Raw genomic sequence first — 19,027 nt, 5'->3', positions numbered from 1 at the left:
ATTGAAAGAAGAAAACAGGAAAGTTGCAACGGCGTCGTTTACTAACAAGGACTGAGGTTAGACCCGAACCAAGAATTTTGGGCTTCAAAGACTTTAGTGGTCTGGTTGGGTCTAGAATTGGGTTGGATTGATCATAGTTTGGCCCAATTTATGGTTTGAACCATGAAGAATATCAATTCAACACATTAAACCAATGATTTGGACCCTTGAGATTTTGTTACCTTAATTAGATTAAGGTACTAATAAGCAAATTAGGGATCATCATAGTTGTCATTTAATACTATTATGGTCCTAATAAGCAATTAGGGACCATCATAATTGTCATATTAATACGTGTTTGACTAAAAACGATAAATATTCAAAACGGGACCATGAGAGTATATTATAAGAATGATACAAATATTCAACATTAACCACCTCCGTAATGCATATTTTGACTAATATTAGCTAGATTGCAAAAGAAGAATGTTGCATTTTCATTTAATTCTCAAAAATTAAGTTTCCCTTTTTTCCTTAATTATAAATTGGCAAAAGAAGAATGTTTGGTATTCATTTAATTGTGAAATTAAAGTTTACTCATTTAGCAAGTACGACTACAGTGTTCACAAGATATATGGCATTGCCATTAAAATGACCTTAGGTGGGTGTTCTCAATTTTAGTGATTGAAAATGCATTAATTGCTTTTAATTTCATTGAGAAATCATGTCATATATATATATATATGGTACATATATTCATTATTAATTATATTTAATAAATAGAGAGAGATCGATATTGTCGGTTGGTCTACCGTCTAGGTGTGGAGAATTAAAAATATTGTCGTACCACGTGACTTTCACAAAGGTAAAAACTTTAATTTCTTTGAATTTTTATATTTAAATTTAAAAAAATTATAATATAAATATAAAAATATATAAAAAAAAGAGATGAAAGAAGTACATATTAGATCAGACGGCAGGAGTAAGATCGGACGCTAAACGGGCATGCGAGAGAGACAGAGAGAGATGCATAGGCTAAAACTAGAGATGCAATTCCAGGTTACACCATGGATGAGGAAAGATGGACAGCTGCTTGCATTTTCATGTCTCTGCAGGCTGGAGCTGAGCTAAAAGGAAGAGAGTGTCACCTTCTAAGTTAGGCTAGTAACCATTGGTTCCTTTGCCTCTTTGAAAGAAAGCAGCAAAAAGATGAAGAGAATGTGCAAAATCTACCTCAATTTGCTTTGATTTGGTGTGGCTTCAAGCAACGATGCATGGTTTACCTAAATGAGTACGTAAATCATGTGTAAAAGATCAAAGAGCTAGCATTAATAATGAGTTTATTTCTTTCTTTCATTAACATTTGGAATAAACATAAACATAAAGTAGACCAATTGATCATGATTAACAACAATGTAGCACATGATCAGAAGATCATACATTTTGATTCTTGGCTAATACTTGACTAATTTGAAATTAAGTGAACCATATAAGAGAGAGATTATATTTTTCTTTCTTCTAGCATGTCTTTCATGGGAATCCTCCAAGGCCACCACCTGCACCAGCTCCGCCGCCAAACCCACCTCCAGCGCCAGCTCCACCACCAAGTCCACCACCACCGCCAAAACCGCCTCCACCTCCAGCTCCACCACCACCACCTAGTCCACCTCCTGCTCCAGCTCCACCTCCGAACCCTCCACCAGCTCCACCTCCAAATCCACCACCACCACCTAGTCCACCGCCACCTCCGAACCCTCCACCACCACCTCCGCCAAGTCCGCCACCTCCACCTAGTCCACCACCAGCACCAGCACCCCCACCAAATCCAGCTCCACCACCTGCACCAGCACCTAACCCTCCTCCACCTCCTAACCCACCTCCACCACCTCCTCCTAAGCCACCACCGAATCTCGGACGATGAAAGAGGTTTTTCTCATCCTCGAACCCACTCGTGAGCTTCCTAGCAGTACTGCTGGCACAAACAAGTGCACCTAGAAACAAAACAAAGAGAAGCTTAGAAGAAGTCATCTTTGCCAAGTCTTATGATACTATAAAGTCTGATGCGAGGTGGGGGATCCAAGGAGGGCTTATATAGGGAAAAGTATGAAGCCATGAAGCTTGGAGCTAGGAAGTACAGTTGAGGTCTTAAATTTTGCTCATCTTCTCATCTAAAAGCCGGTGTTGGAAGAGTTAATGCACCCAACTGTCACTTTTGAAAAAGGAAACTCTAAACCATGTCCCACGTCTGATCAAAACGAGTGGATCTTCACGTTGCTGTTCAAACAATTGACGCCATTGTTTTTATGATTCAGCACCCAAACGGTGCCATTGACCTTTTTCACTCTAGTTCTTGCAATTTGCAAGAGCTTGTGTTGTTTGAAACTCTGAGTGTGGGCTTGAGGGTTTACTTCTTCCCACTCCCATTAGCCATGCATTTCATTGACTTTGAAAAACGCAGGCTACCATTAATGCCACAGCTTGCTTGTTGGGGATGTACTTAATGCCCAAATATGCAATCAATGAAAGTTTAACCCCCCAAAAAATAAAGAAGAAAAAGAGTGAATAATAAGTCCAAGGAGTTAGATAAAATTAGATAATTTAATTTGATAAATGGTATTTCTATATTGATATATATTTCTTTTGTTGAAATCATTATGTTTGGTAATCATATTGTACATGTATATTTCAGTATACGCCGAGAAAGGATTTTATGTGACAGTATTTATGTATCAATATATATTTTTTACATTCAAAATAATCATCTTATGTTTTTATATTATATGCACAAATTTCGATATTCAATGCATAATAGAAGAAGTATCAACGAGTTAGATAAAAGATCATGTATATTTTGAAACGTTCAAATTAGGAAAAATCAATTTTTTTACCCTCTTTCACTTATATGAAAAAAAAAATTATATAAAAACGATATTTCTGTATCATTATGTATTGTTTTCGTTCAATCGTTTGAATCATTATACTATGTAATCATATCACATAAAGAAGATTTTATGAAACGGTATTTTTGTATTATTGTACATTTCTCATAATGTTAATTATATAATCATATTATACGTGTAAATTCCAATTTATTTAGTTGAAAATCTTGAAAAGAGGTTAGTTTTTTTTTTTTTATAATTTGAAGAAGAGGGAGTTGAACCTTACTCTTTAGACAAGAAGATTATACACCAACTAATAAATTAAATGTTCGAGTGTAGAAAAGAGGTTAAGTTAGAGTCGAGATATTAATTAGAATTGGGGTATTATTTTGAAGGAAAACTCTTCTTCTTGTTAACTATTGTTAAGACAAGATGGATTTGATGAACAAAAGAATATTTATGTGATTTGTCTACTTGTATTGCTGGCATTAATTGTATGCTGGACAGGCAACACTACCCAAACACCAACCAGACAAAAGCATGCTTAAATCCCCACAATTCAAAGGAAATTGAATTGGTTAGGCACTTGACTAGCAAAATTTGGATAAATGCCTTTGTCCATTCAAGAATCCATGGCTTTAATTTCCTAAGGTCTCACTTAACTAAACTTCGATGTATACACTTTCCGTCCCTTTTTTTTTAATCTATTTTTCCTTTTTTTAGAAAATAATTTTTTTTATTTTTCACATTAAAAGATCATTACAATAAATTTGGCTTAAGACATCATATTTTTAAAATGTGCAACTAAAAATATTTTTAATAACATTTTTTATATTTTTTAGAATTTTTTTGGATATAATTTCACTATATAAATTTTTAGATTCATTATGAATAAAATGTAATGATAGAAATTGTATACTCTAACAAAAGTTACATTTTTTTATATTTCTACTAATATGAAAAAAATAAAATTAAAAATTTAAATAGCTACACTTTTTAATATTTTATTATACAAAAAAATGTTACTTAAAGAAGTGTGATTAAAATTTAATTTTTTTGTAGTGAGATATTGAACATCTATATTATTAAAAAAAATTAATATAAAATACGTTAAAATTAGAGCTTTTGTTTTAATCTCCGTCAAAATCAAAGAGATATGGAAAACAAAATTCCTTTTTAGGCCAAGATATTGAACATCTATTTTGCATTTTTTAGAAAATAAAATTTTTAATAATTTTTTTATTTTTTCATATTAAAAAATATTGAACATTTATATTATTAAAAAAATAATATCTCTGTCAAAATCAAAGAGAGACAAAAAAAAATCTTTTTTAGGCCAAGATTTTGAACATTTATTTTTTGTTTTTTTTTTTTTGAAATGCCTCAAAATATTTTTTTTTCTTATGTAGACACTTAATGCTCTTACTTTTTTTATATTATAAATTCATTTTTCTTTTTTTTTTTGAATTGGGCCAAGATTATGACTTTGCTGAGATTAAACCCAAGTCACAAACTGACCCAAACCCAAGCGTCCCTGTTGTATGCCACGTGGCAAGAAATTATCCCCCACTGTCCATCAACATTATCCACACTACTCCAAAAGAATCCTTACACACCATATTCTGCCTGGAAAAGTCTTGGTTTTGAACTGTGAATGTCGGGATGGTTTGCCTCCATTGCCAGTCTCCATTCCTTCCCTTCCATTCTCAGCTCAAACCCAGGCAGAAACTGAAAGCTGAAGGACAGCTTTGGCTCTTCTGCAAAGCTCCTCCAAGTCTGGTTTTACAGAGACAAACTGTTAATTCATTTGTGCCTTTGAGGACCAATTCCCAGTCCATTGCTGCCATTCCTCCATCCCAATCTGGAGATGTCAGTGTCTTTCTACAAACAAGGTCTAGTTGCTCTTTAGTTTTCATGTTAAATTTGTCAGGAAATTTTGACGTACATATGGGCTAATTCGTTTTTCCAGAAATGCAGTGCATTGCTTCTGGTTGTTTACTTGTTGGCGAATTTCGTGGCACCATATTTCATCTCCAAGTATTTCGAATTCGACAAGGTAAGGGAAGATCAGAAGAGGAATGAGAAGTGATTAAACCTTGGAAAATGAGGATGAAGAAGATAACAGGAAATGAAGCTCAGGAATGCAGGCAGCTTTCCCTGGAGACATTGACATCATAATGGCCAAAACCGACCTGAAAAACTCTAGCTTATGGTAGTATATGTTTCCTTGTATGAACATGTAGTCATTTTCTCCTATTATTTGCACAATGCACATTTATTGCTGGACAGTCCCGATTTACGGAACATGATCCGGGGAGCAATTACTGCACAAACAAATTCATTCATTTTTTGAATCGAACTTCAAATTACCTCTGATGGGAACCATCAGCTCATTTCAGAATAATTTACAATTACCTACAAAACTATGCTGCTGGGCCCAGGGGGAAAAATGGAGAACAGAAAAATGGTATGATCATACCAATGTCCAATCACTTTCATCTAGGGATGGAGGTTTGTCAACCAGCGAGAGACTCTCAGGCTTAGGAGGATTCTTCGAAAATAAAGATGACTTGCTATCAAAAAAGCTTCCGAATGGACGAGAAGGGTTTTCATCTGAGTTCTTCTGGTCTTTTGGAGGAGGTTTTCTCTGCAGTTTATCCTTGCCACCAAAGTTAAGACCAAGCCTCTTAAACCGACGTTTTAGCTCACCAGCAGGGCTTCCATTTTCATTTGTCGGTGTCTCTTCTTGCTTTATTGTCTTTATGACATCATCAGGAGACAATAACATTGTTTCCACTGTTTCATACACCTATTTACAGAATTCACATTGAACATCATCAGAAGTACACAATCAGACAATGGAAAGGAATTACAAGAATAGCGAAATCGTAAAAACAGATACTTGCAATCATGAGAAGCAACTATTGTAAATTCTTGCATTTTGAAGAAAACAAAGTCTCCTTCCCCTCACAAGGAATGCCGGAAACAAAGGCACTCCATCATCATTTTAATTAGCATTCAGTGTAACCACTAGTGTATCATAAGCATTTGACATTGGTCCAATATGTTTAAAATACTTGTTATTTCCATTGGTAGATACAGGCAGGCAGCTGTGTGCAACAGAACCTACCTGGCAAAGATCGTCCGTTTTATCATTCCAGACGCTACTCTGGCAAGTTGCAACAACATAGTCTTTGCACTCATAAAACAGCTTTGAAAAGTTGTCATTAGCAGAGAGCTTGTCCTCAGCTAATACAAGTCCCAAACCAAGCTGAACATTACAAAAATGAGACATCAGCATTATAAGAATGTCTTTGACTAATAATGTGTGACATAAAAAAATGAACAGAACAGCCAATTATCGGTACTCCTGTCAAATCATGTTCTAGAAACCAAGTAGAAAAAATAGCAGACTCCTCCTTCCATTTCTTTTTCTTGGAGGGGCGGTGAGGGGAGATTGTTGGTACAAGTGCAACAGCTTGGATACATTTAACTGAACTCAAATTGGAAATAAGAGACAAAAACAAAGAAACGCTCATCTGTTATTAGAGAAAACACTTACTAGAGAAACAAAAAGTTGTTCAAAAAGCTCAGAAGTGGGAATGTCCTCTAAGAAATTCAGAATTCCTTCCCTACAGGAACCATAAATCAAGCTATTCTTGTAAGAAAGCAATAATCCTATGATAGAAAATTTAAGACTCGTAACATCAAATCCTATGCGTCGAACTTACACTGCCAAATCCTCATCAAAGAGTGGTGTTTGTCTAATGGCTGGTACTGGCTTGGCTGTCTCCCACAGTTCACGCCACAGATTACCTATCAAACATGCATAATTCACATATCAGAACCAACTATAACAAAAGTTTCAGCAAGTGACACTACCTGCAGCTTAAGGATGCCAAACAAAACCATCAAGAAGTAAATACCCTCTACTCAACTAGAAGAGTAAGTTGTACATGAGACATGCTCCGGTTGTCGGACCTCATTCTCCTAATACGAATTACACAAGGACATTATACAAGTTCATTCAAGCATACTCCCTTGCGTATTCAATGAATCAATATTCTCTCTTCAAAAGTAAAACCTTATCAATAAGAAACTAAAATGCAGCAAAATATAGGAAGCTGGGTAAAACCTTCTTTTTGCATTCTACTACTTAGTTGACCTCTTGTAACTGAAGAGTTAACCTCATTGCTTGGCTCAGTTTCGGTCCAATCAGGAGGAGAGTGCCATCTAACAAAATCTTCTAAAATACAGCCAGGATTTGCAGCCTAAAACGATTGTAAAATAGATTTATTTAGATTCAGCATCGAAAGAATATTCTATTGCATTCATATGTATCAAACAACAGCAGTAAGATAGAGGAATTTTCTTTGTTCTAAAATATCACCTTGAAAGCCTGCATGTCTGAGAGGAGTTGAGAACACCCAGCACCAACACTGACCCAAGAAAGATAAGGCAATCAGTAAAAGAATAGCAAGCATAACATAATTAACTCCACAAAGAATTGTGATAACAGAGAAAAAACTGACATTTCACTCAAAAACTTTTATGTGCCTAACACAAAGATAGAAAAGATTAAGAAAATAATCCGAAAAATCCAACATAAATAACAGTGCTAGATAGGTTGATCCTGAAAGATAACATCATTGTTTCGAAGCAAACACGATAACCTTAATAACATTAAGATTTATGAACAAAATTTATGTAGTAAACAGCTTAAGATGATGACCATTAAAAGAAGATACTTAGTTCTATAGGGAGAAATCCAAATAAAATGTTACAAAAGTAAGGAAAGTTTGGTCAACATACTAACCTCCCCGTTCGAAGCACCAACTCCTCTGTTTCTCTGATAAGATCTTCTGTAAGCAAAGGTCCTTCCTACAGACATATACATAAACACACTGAGCCATGGGAATAGGCTCAAAAGGTAGGTAATCTGTCACCAGAATTTGCCAGCCGAACCTGGGTAATAGGTGAGTATATAGGTTCACCAGTTTCCAACATTGTTAAATTATCAGCCGGTTGATTAGCTCCCAATCGAAGAACAAGTTCTCCAGTGCTAAGTTGCGCATACAATGCAGAGCTAGCAGAAACTGTGCTTATAGAACCATCTGACCCTTCAATATTTGAACTAGCTTCCCTCATTTCAGAATCAAATGATTCAGTGGCAATAGTACGGCGTCTTTTTCTTGATAGACAACAGTTAATAACCTGTAATTGTTGATATAAAAGACATGAATTTAGATCTGGAATCTCATCCACAGGAATGCCTGGCAGATGTCTCTCTTCAGACCAAAATCTTCTCAGCTGCATGTAACTCCAAATACTTTTCATCAGATGAAGATTAACATTTAACAACAAGCATGTTTAATGCAAACAAACTCTAAATGCATCAAAATGTGAAAATGCAGGATTCTAATTTACATGAAGAGAACCTGAGGCACGAAAAAATCCTACAACTTATAGACACCCAAGTGCCACCATGTTGCTATGCTAGATAAGGGGCCATTACGATCTTATGCAATGATGATACCTTGAACTTCCTTATATGAGTTTTAATAGAAGATGGTTTTAATGAGACAAACAGATCCAATGTGTAAAATCAGTGAAGTATTCTTTCATCATTGACCATTCATGTAAGTTCAGATAACAGTTCTGTACAGCCCACTTACTTCGATAACAACCCTGCACCAAAAGAGAGCCATTTTGCGAAGGGTTCTAAAGCTTCCAAGGACTTCAGAAAGCTTAACGAGAAAGCTGTCTGGAGGAGCGCCATGAATGTCTTTTGGCAAAGATAACATAGTTGTACATGTGTTTGAATCAGAGACAAGCTTCCTTCGGAGGAAGTTTCCTTCTGCAAATATCTTGCAGATATTACAACGAAAGTGAAAGACCATCACAGGAAAATATGAAGGATTAAAGAAGAAACATGTCTCCTACAATAACACAAGTCCTGTCAATCACATATATGAATCTACCTGCATCAAACAGTGAATGAATCAAAGCCAGGACCCTCTCATCATCACCAAAGCCAGATGCAAGTTTATCCTCTTTGTCACGAAGCACTAACGACTTCACTGCAGAGAACCTCAAGCCTGTCCTTTCCCTAATAGGTGAAGAACTTCCTGAAGATGCCAAAAGATCTTTCAATGACTTAAACTTCTTTCCAGCCCTGGAACCAGAAGGAAAGCACAGAAAGATATGAACACCACATACAAGCTGAAAAATAATAAATCAATAGATTACACATTTGACCAATTAGCATGAGCTCAAAAGCAATAACACATTTTGAATCAGAAGATTAAATATCACTATCATTACAAAAAAAAATCACTTTACCATCATGGCAAAGTAGTGCAAATTGACCGGAACATAGTCCCAAAAAAGGGAACCAATTCACAAATCAGCATGTTTCATGAGGCATCAAATGATTTTAAGTATCAACAACCGCAGGGAAAGACAAATGAAGTCAATAATTGAAAGAATGTTAATGGAAAGAACCTACTCAACAGCTATAGCCAATTGCTTGATGACAGATGTTGGAGGAATGTTATTTGTGTTGACGGTATTTAAAACATCTACAGAGGGAATTGCTTCTAAAGCCTGTAGCATAACAATCTCGTTAGCTAAATCCATTCATTTGAATTTTATAATGACAGATATATAAACATTTTACTATCCATTATAGCAACCTTCACCCATGGCTGAGCAAAATAAAGAGAAATCACAAATGTACCTTTGCTTCTGCATCATTCTTCATGTTGAGCAAGTACATGTTTTCATCACAGAATGGAGCAGCCATTGTTGAATTTTCAACTTTCTCGCTATCTTCAACTCCTTTTCTACCTATTCGTATATTCTTAAATCTTTCCTGCCACTCTTGCTTTGTCCCTAAATTTGTAGGTCTCCACCTAGAATGCTTTACCTCATGGATACACTGCAACACACCACACAAAATTTAAAACTAAAATAAATAAATATGTATTTTCAGGGAAAATAAAATGCCAATACAACTCAAGTAAATTAGCATAATTAGTACTCAGCAGAATCTCAAAGCCTTTTCTGGCTTGTTTCATTGCTAAGAAAGCACGTGAACACTAAAGAACATACAAATTGCAAAGCCTATGATCCCATTCCAAGCAAACTAAGCGAAACTCTACGACATCAATACTTAAACAAGTCCAGCACAACGAAATTTCAACCAAAAAAAAATATTCTCCACTTTACTTCATTTTCTCGAGAGCCAAACAAAACAGCACATTGTACCTTAATTCCAATTTCCATTTCAAAACAAAATAAAAACAAATAAATAAATAAACAAAAACAGCTTAAATACTACATTTCAGCTTAAAACAAAACCAAATTTCAAATGAAAACTTACCTTCGACTCGCCTTCGATCGTCAGAGATTCGTTCTTGAATTCCTTCGCCGGCGACAATTTATCAGAATCTTCACCAAATGGATAAAGGAAAAACAACAAAAAAATAAAACAAACAAATTCAGTTATCAATATTAACAACAATCCATTAAAAACCGGAATTTATATTTAATTTTTTTTCAAAAATCTAAATATAGCAAAGCCAATAATAAAATTTGCGATAGATATTTAACAGCCAAAAATATAGAAGATCTTTTTTCCATTTTTTAACCTAGATCGGATTTCAAATCAGTGAAAACTCGCTCGGCTTTGGCAGCTGCGGAGTGGAAAGCGGTTCTCGCTTTGGAGACGAAGGACGTAGCCTCCATATCGTGCGCCGTGGTTGCGCACGTTAAGATTCGAAGCGTAGGGTAACACACACAGAGAGAGAACAGGTGTTAAAATGAGAGAGACCAAAACGGTGGCATTTTCCTTTTGCAGGGAGAGCGGGGGGATTTGTGAGGGGTGACGAAGAGAGAGATGAGTGTAAAAACCAAAGGAGAATTTAAAATTTATTTTTGTATTATAAAACTGAATATTTACTTTAAAGTAAGGTAGTACAACTTTGTTTTGATAATTTTGATGTAACGTTAAATGTAAGGTTTGGCTTTGGATAAAGAATAAATTTTCAAATTTGGACTTTTTCAGATAATTTAAATTTTGACTTTACCAAAAGATTGTAATAAGATTTGAAATTTTGAGATTTGAAGAAGTTATTATTCAAATTAAGGTTTAATGGCCATTTTACATAGTATTTTATGTTTTTCTTTTCTTTCAATTAGTCATCCTTGAATAAATTTTGTTTTCCGAAATGGGTTCACAATTAAGAATATTTTTATAAAAAAATTCAACCATATAATCCTTTCGAGAACAAAATTTATTTACGAGAGAATTAATTAGAAATAAAAAATAAAAAAATACAAAGTGATATGATAAAAAAAATTGAAATTACGGGAATGTACTTGAAATTTAACTTGAATAAATAAAGTTAATTTACTAACATTCCATTCAACCGGGTACTAGCCATTTTAAATGCAAAATTCCGTGATTATATTTTTTATTTATCACCGAATTTTGTAAATTATAAAAAATATGAAAATTTACTAATAAAATTATCCATGATGATGTGACCCCCTTTTCGGAATAAAATGTAACACCATGCATTGCATTAGTTTTTATTATCACCGAACACTATAAAATGATTTTTTCATTCACATTACACTGTTATTATCGAATGTAATCTTAATTTTTCTTTATAATAATGAATACAATATAATTTTTTAATATATCTTACAGAATTTTATATAATTAATTAATTAATTAATTTAGAAAGTAAAAAAGCCAGAAATTGATTGTCGTCATTTGCATCAATCATTAGCTTCAAAAGCATATTATTAATTTCTTTAATCACCGTAACTTAGAAGCATCACCCACTTGATTTAAAAGAAATAATCCTTACATCCGTCCCATAATCATAAGAAATTTTTTTTGGTCAACACGTTTTAGGTGTCACGTGACAGCTAACACTCACAATTTACACGAGAAAGTGTCAACAATCTCTCTTTTTTTCCTTCTTCCTTTTTTTTTCTTTAAAATAATATTAAATAAATAAAAATTTTGTATTCATAAATGGGTTTATATTTATACATTGTAAGTATATAAATATTATATACTATTATTTAATTATAAAATATCATATCATAAATATATAAAAGTAAAAATGTTAATATTTAGATTAAGATTTAATTTAAAGTCTTTAATGGTTCATTTGGTGGAAATAGAACCGAATTTCAATGGTCTCGAGTTCCTTTGAAGACTATTGACCTTGGAATGACTGGCACAAGGAAGTATTGACCTGGTTAATAATAAACTTCTCTTCAAAATAACGGATGTTTATTTAAATTTAATTTTAAATAATAAATATTAACATATTTATGTAGAATTTTTCTTGTTTTAATATTGAAATTTAAGTGATATCGAATTTGGATAAAGATTTCAAAGTTTAAGTCAAATTTGGATCATATTTGAAAGAAGAAGAAAAATAAAAAATTATATATTTCAGAATGAAACTTAATTAATATGTATTTTTGAATATGATATATATATTTTTAAGTACTCATCTCTTATTTATTTATTTTTTTAAAAAATTGAATATGATATATTTTATATTAAATTTTAAATTTTTTATAATATAGATATTTAAAAATAAAAATATGAAAAATAAAATTATAATACAAAAAGAATATTAAGTATTTAAAAAAAATTATTTTGAAATTTTAATAAAAGTAAATAATGAAAAGGGGTTGGAGAATTACTCAAATTTAAGGAACATAATACCTAAAAATATTTAAATTATTTAAAAAATTTTAAATAAATCTTTACAATTTTTTGCATTTAATGAAACTTTTACATTTTTATTTTAAATGAAACTTTTACATTTTTATTTTAAATTAAATAAATCTTTATATATTTTTATGTTGAGTCAAATAAATCATTTTGACTAATAATTTAAAAAAAAACGTTTTATGCTCTTATTAATTAAGAGAAACAAATCTTCAATATATCATATATCATAAAATCACTTACTCCTGTAAACGGAGAATAAAAAATCGAATAAATGTTTGTAATCTAAAAACCTAAATTCATCATAAAATCAACTAGTCAATTTCTTTCTCTATAAATATGCTTTGTAATAATTTCTCATTCTCATTTCATCAAGTTGTGTATTGTACTGATTAATGATTAACTTAATAAAAGTATCATTTATCATTCTACGCCTTATAATGTTGATAATTGATAATAATATAGTATGTTGACATATCACTATTGGTGATAACGTGAAATGCTAATTTGACATAATAATATGATTATGTGATATGTTTTACTTTTTACATCAACACTATATAGTTATAAAATATAAGTGATATTTTAACTAATAACAATTAATCAAACATAAATCATAAGGATTTATTTAATTTAAAATAAAAATAAAAAAATTTAATCGAATGTAATAAAAAAAATAAAGGTTTATTTTAATTTTTTAAAATAATTTAACCCCTTATTTAAATATTATATTATTTTAAAATCTAGACCGTTACTCACAAAATCGCAGGCACAAATGGCACGGCTTAAAAATGAAAAATAATAATGATAAAAAGAGATAAAAAAAAAAAAAAAAACGATGTCTCGCGCGCTCTCTCTGTTTCTCTCTAAAATTTAAGCGCCAAAAAATGGACGAAGAAATGGACGAAACCGAAGCCGTTCCTCAGGTCGTCATGATTTCTAAGCTTACATGTCTTCGATTTGCCTTATCTCTAAAATCTGTTTGGTTGCTGAGAAAATCGGGGGAGAAGAAAGACAAAAGAAAAACAAAGCGAAAGAAAATGGGAAAAGTTTATCTCGCTTGTTCTCTGTCTATCCGTTTTCGAAAAGTGAAAAAACAACGAAACGTTGAACATTCAAACTTTAACGTTCTCTGTTGGCTTACCTAGTAAACGAGGAAAACCGAGAGATGTTATTGTGTATATATCTTTTTAATTTCTTATTTGGCTTTCCTCGTTTTAATTTCTGTACTTTTCTCTCCATTTTCTTATCATCCAAACAGAGCAGAATCAGATTTTTTTTCCCAAACGAATTCGCTTTTTGATTTTAAAAATAAAGATTTATGTAGAAGATCGACTACAACAGCTCCATCTTCAAGTGCTCATTGATGGCTTTGCTTCATTATTAATTACTACTAATAGTTATTTGATCAGAGATTGCGTTGGCTTTTAAGTTTATTTTGATCCTAAGGAATTTTGTTTCGTATCTAGTTACTGACTTATTAATTATTTGATTTAATTAGTAGTACAATCTCTCGGACGTTATAATTTCTTGCTAATTAATCTGTTTGGATGGATCTAAATGCAGGTTTTCATGGCATGCATTCAACACGGGCATAGGTGAGCTTAATCTTCGATTTCTACTTAGATTGTCATCTTTGATTTCATTGGTTTGAGTTCTATATTGAGAAAATTTAACAAAGATTTATCTCTGGAATCCGGATTTATGGATGATTTTTCAAACTCTATCCTGTCCAGAATTGGAATTTCTTACTACGATTCCAGCATTCGTCAACTTAACGTACTGGAAGTTTGGGATGATGGTAGCTCGGACTTTCCAATGATTGAGCTTGGTATGAGTTTCATGTCTTTTCTAGGAATCTAGAATCCATCCCATTATGTTTCTTGATAATATATAAGCAACTGGATTTTTGAAAATGTTTCCTAGGAATCTAGAATCCTGTCATTCGTTGTCTTCATAATCTTCTCTCCCGTTTGCTATGGCTTCAGATTTTTAATGTTCCTTTAATCAGTTCTAATTCATAATTTCTCTCTCTCTCTCTCTCTCTCTTTTGTTTTTTTTTTTGGTTTGTTTCGCTCAATGCTGCTTCAGTGAAATATCAAGCCAAGCCCGTGATCATATACACAAGCACTAAAGCTGAAGAATCCTTTCTGTCAGCTTTACAAGGAAGTGGTATACATTCTTTTTGTTTGGTTGACATGTAAATTATCATCTTATTTACTCTATAAAGTGATACAGATGGAATGACAGAGGCTCCTACAGTGAAGCTTGTTAAAAGTTCGATATTCACTTTTGAGCAAGCATGGCACAGGTATCAAAAGGACGGTAAAAAGTTAATTGACACCTTTTGGTTCACGTCTTCAGTATTAATCTATGCAACTGGTAGGATGACGAAATTTCTAATTGAAGCATTCACTTTTCATGTATCTTGGCAACTTAAGATGTTTGAATCTTATGAAATACATTTCCAACATTCTTGTCTGTATAATTGGCAATCTCAACTATGGTCAATACCACCACCCAATCCCAGCCCTTAATTTACAGCGGCAATGTTATACCAAGGTTATTTTACACAGTTTCCTTGTAGATACTTGGCAATTTTATTAGCGTTCCGTTGAGACTTGACTGAAAAGCTTCTGCATCTTCTTTCATATGAAGCATGTTTCAGGTATCAAACTTAGGGGAGTCCAGTAAGTGGTTCATTACTTCATCTTAATACGTTAAATATCTAATATTGGAAGAAGCCACCACTACCAACTACTGGTACAGATTTACCATGCTTAACTTCTGCTGCTGATATGGATTGATTAAAAGAAATTGTATTCAATCAGCACATTAATTCTTATTATGAACTTGTTCACATTGTCATAGGATTTAGTACCTTTACTTACTCATTTTGTAGAGTAGACTCAACTCACCTTAGTTTGCTGTCCTGAAATATCTTTCTTAAATTCCATACCTAGACCCATGTTCTTCAACCCCAGCTTTATTCATCAAAATTCCCTCTCACCTTTTCTTTTCTGGTTTCTCATTTGGCCTTTATAGGTTGATATACCTTCGAGTAATGGGAATGGATGATGGGCTAAACATCAAGGAGAGAATTTGCTATGTGAGTTGTGAAATATGATTTTTTTTTTGGCATATGATCAATTTATACGCTCTGTCATCTTTGATGAAAAATTCATTTGCACTAAGATTACATAATTTCAGATTGAAGTCATGGTTCATTCAAATTTTTTATGTTATTTGTAATTTCCTTTATAACATGATTATTATACAGTTTCAAGTTTGGTTTGGAGCGTTTTGAACAATTAATATTTCAAATTATTAAATACTACATTAATATGTAAAAACTTTTGATATAAACATTTTGGGGAATAAAACAAAAGAAGCGTGCTTTTAACGGTTCTGCAGTTTGACAGTTTAGCTTCTCTGCTTCAGTCTTTGAGATAGTGAGTTTAGTTTCTAACAGCTTCCTGACACGAAAAGTTGTTATACTGTCCAAAGTATAAACTCTACTGTCATGTTTGATCCCTTTCTTTTGAGGTTGTGTCAATCCCAGGACCCTTCTTTTCTAATTGCAATAGACACATCCTATTGACCATATTGATAGAATTCTGCTGTCATTTACATGTTCTGTTTCTTTTTCAACTATTGCAGCTGAGTTCTATGATGGACATGGGAAGTGATGTCCAAGTTCGTGTAAGTGGGGGCCTGCTTGCCATATTAGAGAATGAAAGGATTGTAGATACCCTTGAGCAAAAGGAATGTGGGAATGCTTCAATTACAATTGATTCCGTCATTGAAATTTCATTGTATCATTTTATATGACAATGCTTAGAGGATCCGTTCTTTATCATTCTCCTTCTTCTTCTGCTTTTCTAATTTTTCAACTAAAAAATTTTACCTTTGGCCAAAAGAACAATAAATTCTCAAAACAAGACTCAGTATGTATTGCTTACCTTGACAATTGAAAAATAGGGACAAGTTTCTTAAGCTTGATGCTGCAGCACACGAGGCATTGCAGATCTTTCAAGTAGATAAACATCCAAGTCATATGGGAATTGGTAGAGCAAAGGAAGGGTAACTGCTTCTATTATACTGCAAATTTGACTTCTTGCTAGGTATACTTTTCTATGTTTTAACTTTAACACATCTCTAATGATTTCTTGATTTGTAGGTTCTCTGTGTTTGGAATGATGAACAAGGTTTGTAAAGTTACGTGATTTTCATCTTGTACTGTCTTTTCTCTCTTTGGACTGATTCATTTTCTCGTTAAACTTAAGTGTGTGACACCAATGGGGAGACGTCTTTTGAGGTACATCAAACTTGAAAAATCTGTCATCTTGCTGCTTCTAATATTATATCTAACCTAAACACTTGGACAATGGTTTTCCTTGCTTTAGAAACTGGTTCCTCAGGCCCATACTTGACCTGGAAAACTTGAACAATCGTCTCAATGCTGTATCCTTCTATTCTTTAATCATATGGGGAATGTACTCACTTTACCTGAACCAAAATTCAGTTTGGTGGCATGTCAAATAAAGAATACCACAACCTGCACTGTTGTGAGGTGGAGTCTGGTCATAGATTTGGTTTTCAGCTATGTTCTTAATCTACTATTATCATCACTTATAGCCTTTAACAGGATTAAGATATCATTCTTTCTTTCTTCTGAAGAATTGATGGTTTCTCTAAGTGAAACTCTGAAGTCTGTGAAGGATATCCCTCACATACTAAAGGTATGATCATTGCAGTTAATTGTTCACCTTTCTACCCTTCCTGCCTGCATTGAATCAGAATTTCCAGGTTTATGGTTTACTTAGAGTTACTGCATGTAGCAACTAACATATGTTGCATTAAGTTCAATTTGTATCATCAGAAGTCTTTCTTATTTTTTCTTTGCCAAAAGGATATGTTTCTTCGATGCTAAGTTGACCAATTTATCACTCTAATGGGATTCATTTCTTTTCTTGTGGAAGAAATTCAACTCACCAAGCTCCATGTGTACAAGTAGTGACTGGATGGCTTTTCTGAAGGTATTGCTTACTAAAATTTTCCAAGCTTTCATTCCATCCTCTCTCCAGGTCAGTTGGTATATGTGAAATTGAGCATCTGGTATTGATAAGATGATCTTCCAGATGTAACATCAATGATTGAGGACTACTTTAATGTTTTTCACTTGAATCTGAATTTTTTGTTTCTTTGAGATTCATGCATAACCTATGCTGTGAGTATAGATAAATAACAATATGAAGAAACATAGAGCAAATACTTCTCATTTCAACAATCATTTCATGGTTTAATTTTGTGCTAAATAAATTTGTCGCATAAAATGCAATGAGTTTTTGAGAGTGATGTAACACAGTTTAAGTTCCTATCATTCTTTGTTCTCTTGCAGAGTGTCTGTTCACTCTTGCATGTGAACAAGATATTTGAAGTAGGCATTTCTGAAAACCTTCGGGAGCATATGGAGTTCTTGAATTTGGACATTGTTGCTAAGGTATCAAACTTAGTCTTGGCACATTTCCTCTTTCCACGAAGTTGGACGTGAAATATTTATCTTTAGTGTTATCTGATCTTTTCCGCAGGCTAGTGCATGCATCCCAGCAGATCTGGCATTTGTCTATGAATTGGTTAGTCCCTATCACTTCGTAACATTTCATTTGACCCAGTGATGCTCATTGTTTCCACAGATATGTTAAAATTAAATCCCTTGTGAAAGTTCTGTCATTCTGATTTCTGGAAATCACATAAGTTTCAAAGAGCCCTGCATCTTAATTTAGCTGTTCTACATTCACGTCTAGACTTCCATTTTACAAAAGTCATAATGTAGTCTTCTGAAGAAATTTGCGTAATCCCTCCTCATCTGTGTGATTCCCATTCAAAACCTGAAAAGAGTGGCTAGTTTAATGAAAGAGTAAAAAACATTTAGACAAAAAACCGAGTGAATGTTTCAGCCTAGAAGAATGACAGATTCCTCTCTTCTAGCATATGCAAATGTGGGAAATGGCTCAGTGCAATTTACAAAAAAATAAATAAATTCTAAATTGATGGAGATACATATTCTAACTACAGATTAATACAAGAAGGTGCTTAAAAATTGACAATAGGACTGATTATGCTACTTTCTTTTTCTCCTAGTTTCTATTATTTTACTTCATGCAGCTGTGGTTTTATTTTTCATTTAAGTGACCTTTAAATAAGTGGAGCTATAGTGATTAGAAGAATGTTGATTTTCCTGCTGTTAACCTTGTCAATATCTTATTTAAATTGACACATTCTGTGTATTTATAGGTCATTGGTGTTATTGATGTAAATAGAAGTAAAGAGAAGGGCTATGGGACAATGGTGAAAGAGGGTTTTTGCGATGAGGTTAGACATTTGTTCTGATTTTTCCGTGACG

The 19,027-nt window shown here is 33.1% G+C and overlaps 3 protein-coding genes across 3 annotated transcripts in view; 1 reads left to right on the top strand and 2 right to left on the bottom strand.

Moving 5' to 3' along the window:
- Window positions 1-1,302: 1,302 nt before the first annotated feature.
- Window positions 1,303-2,074, bottom strand: GRP5 (glycine-rich protein 5). Its single transcript, XM_021432584.2, has one exon. The coding sequence runs from the start codon at window positions 2,005-2,007 to the stop codon at window positions 1,510-1,512; it is 498 nt and encodes a 165-aa protein (XP_021288259.1). The 5' UTR covers window positions 2,008-2,074; the 3' UTR covers window positions 1,303-1,509.
- Window positions 2,075-5,179: 3,105 nt separating this feature from the next.
- On the bottom strand, window positions 5,180-10,791 carry LOC110419927 (Rab3 GTPase-activating protein catalytic subunit). Its single transcript, XM_021433061.2, has 14 exons — window positions 10,511-10,791; window positions 10,243-10,310; window positions 9,598-9,798; window positions 9,367-9,464; window positions 8,840-9,033; window positions 8,534-8,715; window positions 7,824-8,168; window positions 7,675-7,739; window positions 7,249-7,297; window positions 6,994-7,129; window positions 6,590-6,674; window positions 6,421-6,490; window positions 5,989-6,129; window positions 5,180-5,667 (listed from the first exon to the last, which is right to left on the bottom strand). Exons 1-14 carry the CDS (start codon window positions 10,605-10,607, stop codon window positions 5,332-5,334), a joined length of 2,067 nt encoding a protein of 688 aa, XP_021288736.1. The 5' UTR covers window positions 10,608-10,791; the 3' UTR covers window positions 5,180-5,331.
- A 2,717-nt stretch (window positions 10,792-13,508) lies between these two features.
- The window catches only part of MSH5 (MUTS-homolog 5), a 9,813-nt gene continuing 4,294 nt past the window's right edge, over window positions 13,509-19,027 (top strand). The window contains exons 1-16 of the mRNA XM_021431721.1: window positions 13,509-13,547; window positions 14,188-14,219; window positions 14,358-14,452; window positions 14,713-14,793; window positions 14,860-14,932; window positions 15,667-15,730; window positions 16,282-16,436; window positions 16,603-16,704; window positions 16,802-16,829; window positions 16,908-16,939; window positions 17,028-17,085; window positions 17,277-17,363; window positions 17,604-17,660; window positions 18,023-18,124; window positions 18,213-18,257; window positions 18,919-18,996. Of these exons, the coding sequence (XP_021287396.1) occupies window positions 13,509-13,547; window positions 14,188-14,219; window positions 14,358-14,452; window positions 14,713-14,793; window positions 14,860-14,932; window positions 15,667-15,730; window positions 16,282-16,436; window positions 16,603-16,704; window positions 16,802-16,829; window positions 16,908-16,939; window positions 17,028-17,085; window positions 17,277-17,363; window positions 17,604-17,660; window positions 18,023-18,124; window positions 18,213-18,257; window positions 18,919-18,996 (1,128 nt within the window). The remainder of the gene's footprint in view (window positions 13,548-14,187; window positions 14,220-14,357; window positions 14,453-14,712; window positions 14,794-14,859; window positions 14,933-15,666; window positions 15,731-16,281; window positions 16,437-16,602; window positions 16,705-16,801; window positions 16,830-16,907; window positions 16,940-17,027; window positions 17,086-17,276; window positions 17,364-17,603; window positions 17,661-18,022; window positions 18,125-18,212; window positions 18,258-18,918; window positions 18,997-19,027) is intronic.

This window comes from Theobroma umbraticum, unplaced genomic scaffold (assembly GCF_002168275.2).
Source record: "Theobroma umbraticum cultivar Fairchild unplaced genomic scaffold, ASM216827v3 scaffold_67.0, whole genome shotgun sequence".
In the NCBI taxonomy this organism is placed as follows: Eukaryota; Viridiplantae; Streptophyta; class Magnoliopsida; order Malvales; family Malvaceae; genus Theobroma; species Theobroma umbraticum.
This window is presented reverse-complemented; position numbering and strand designations above follow the sequence as displayed.

Excerpts from the sequence above, each read along its gene's own strand:
- GRP5 (XM_021432584.2), bottom strand. The coding sequence starts at position 2,007 with ATGACTTCTTCTAAGCTTCTCTTTGTTTTGTTTCTAGGTGCACTTGTT.
- LOC110419927 (XM_021433061.2), bottom strand. The coding sequence starts at position 10,607 with ATGGAGGCTACGTCCTTCGTCTCCAAAGCGAGAACCGCTTTCCACTCC. Across the intron at positions 9,034-9,366 it reads CAATTGGCTATAGCTGTTGA|GGCTGGAAAGAAGTTTAAGT; the intron begins GTAGGTTCTTTC and ends TTCTGGTTCCAG. Across the intron at positions 7,740-7,823 it reads TATACTCACCTATTACCCAG|GAAGGACCTTTGCTTACAGA; the intron begins GTTCGGCTGGCA and ends ATATGTCTGTAG.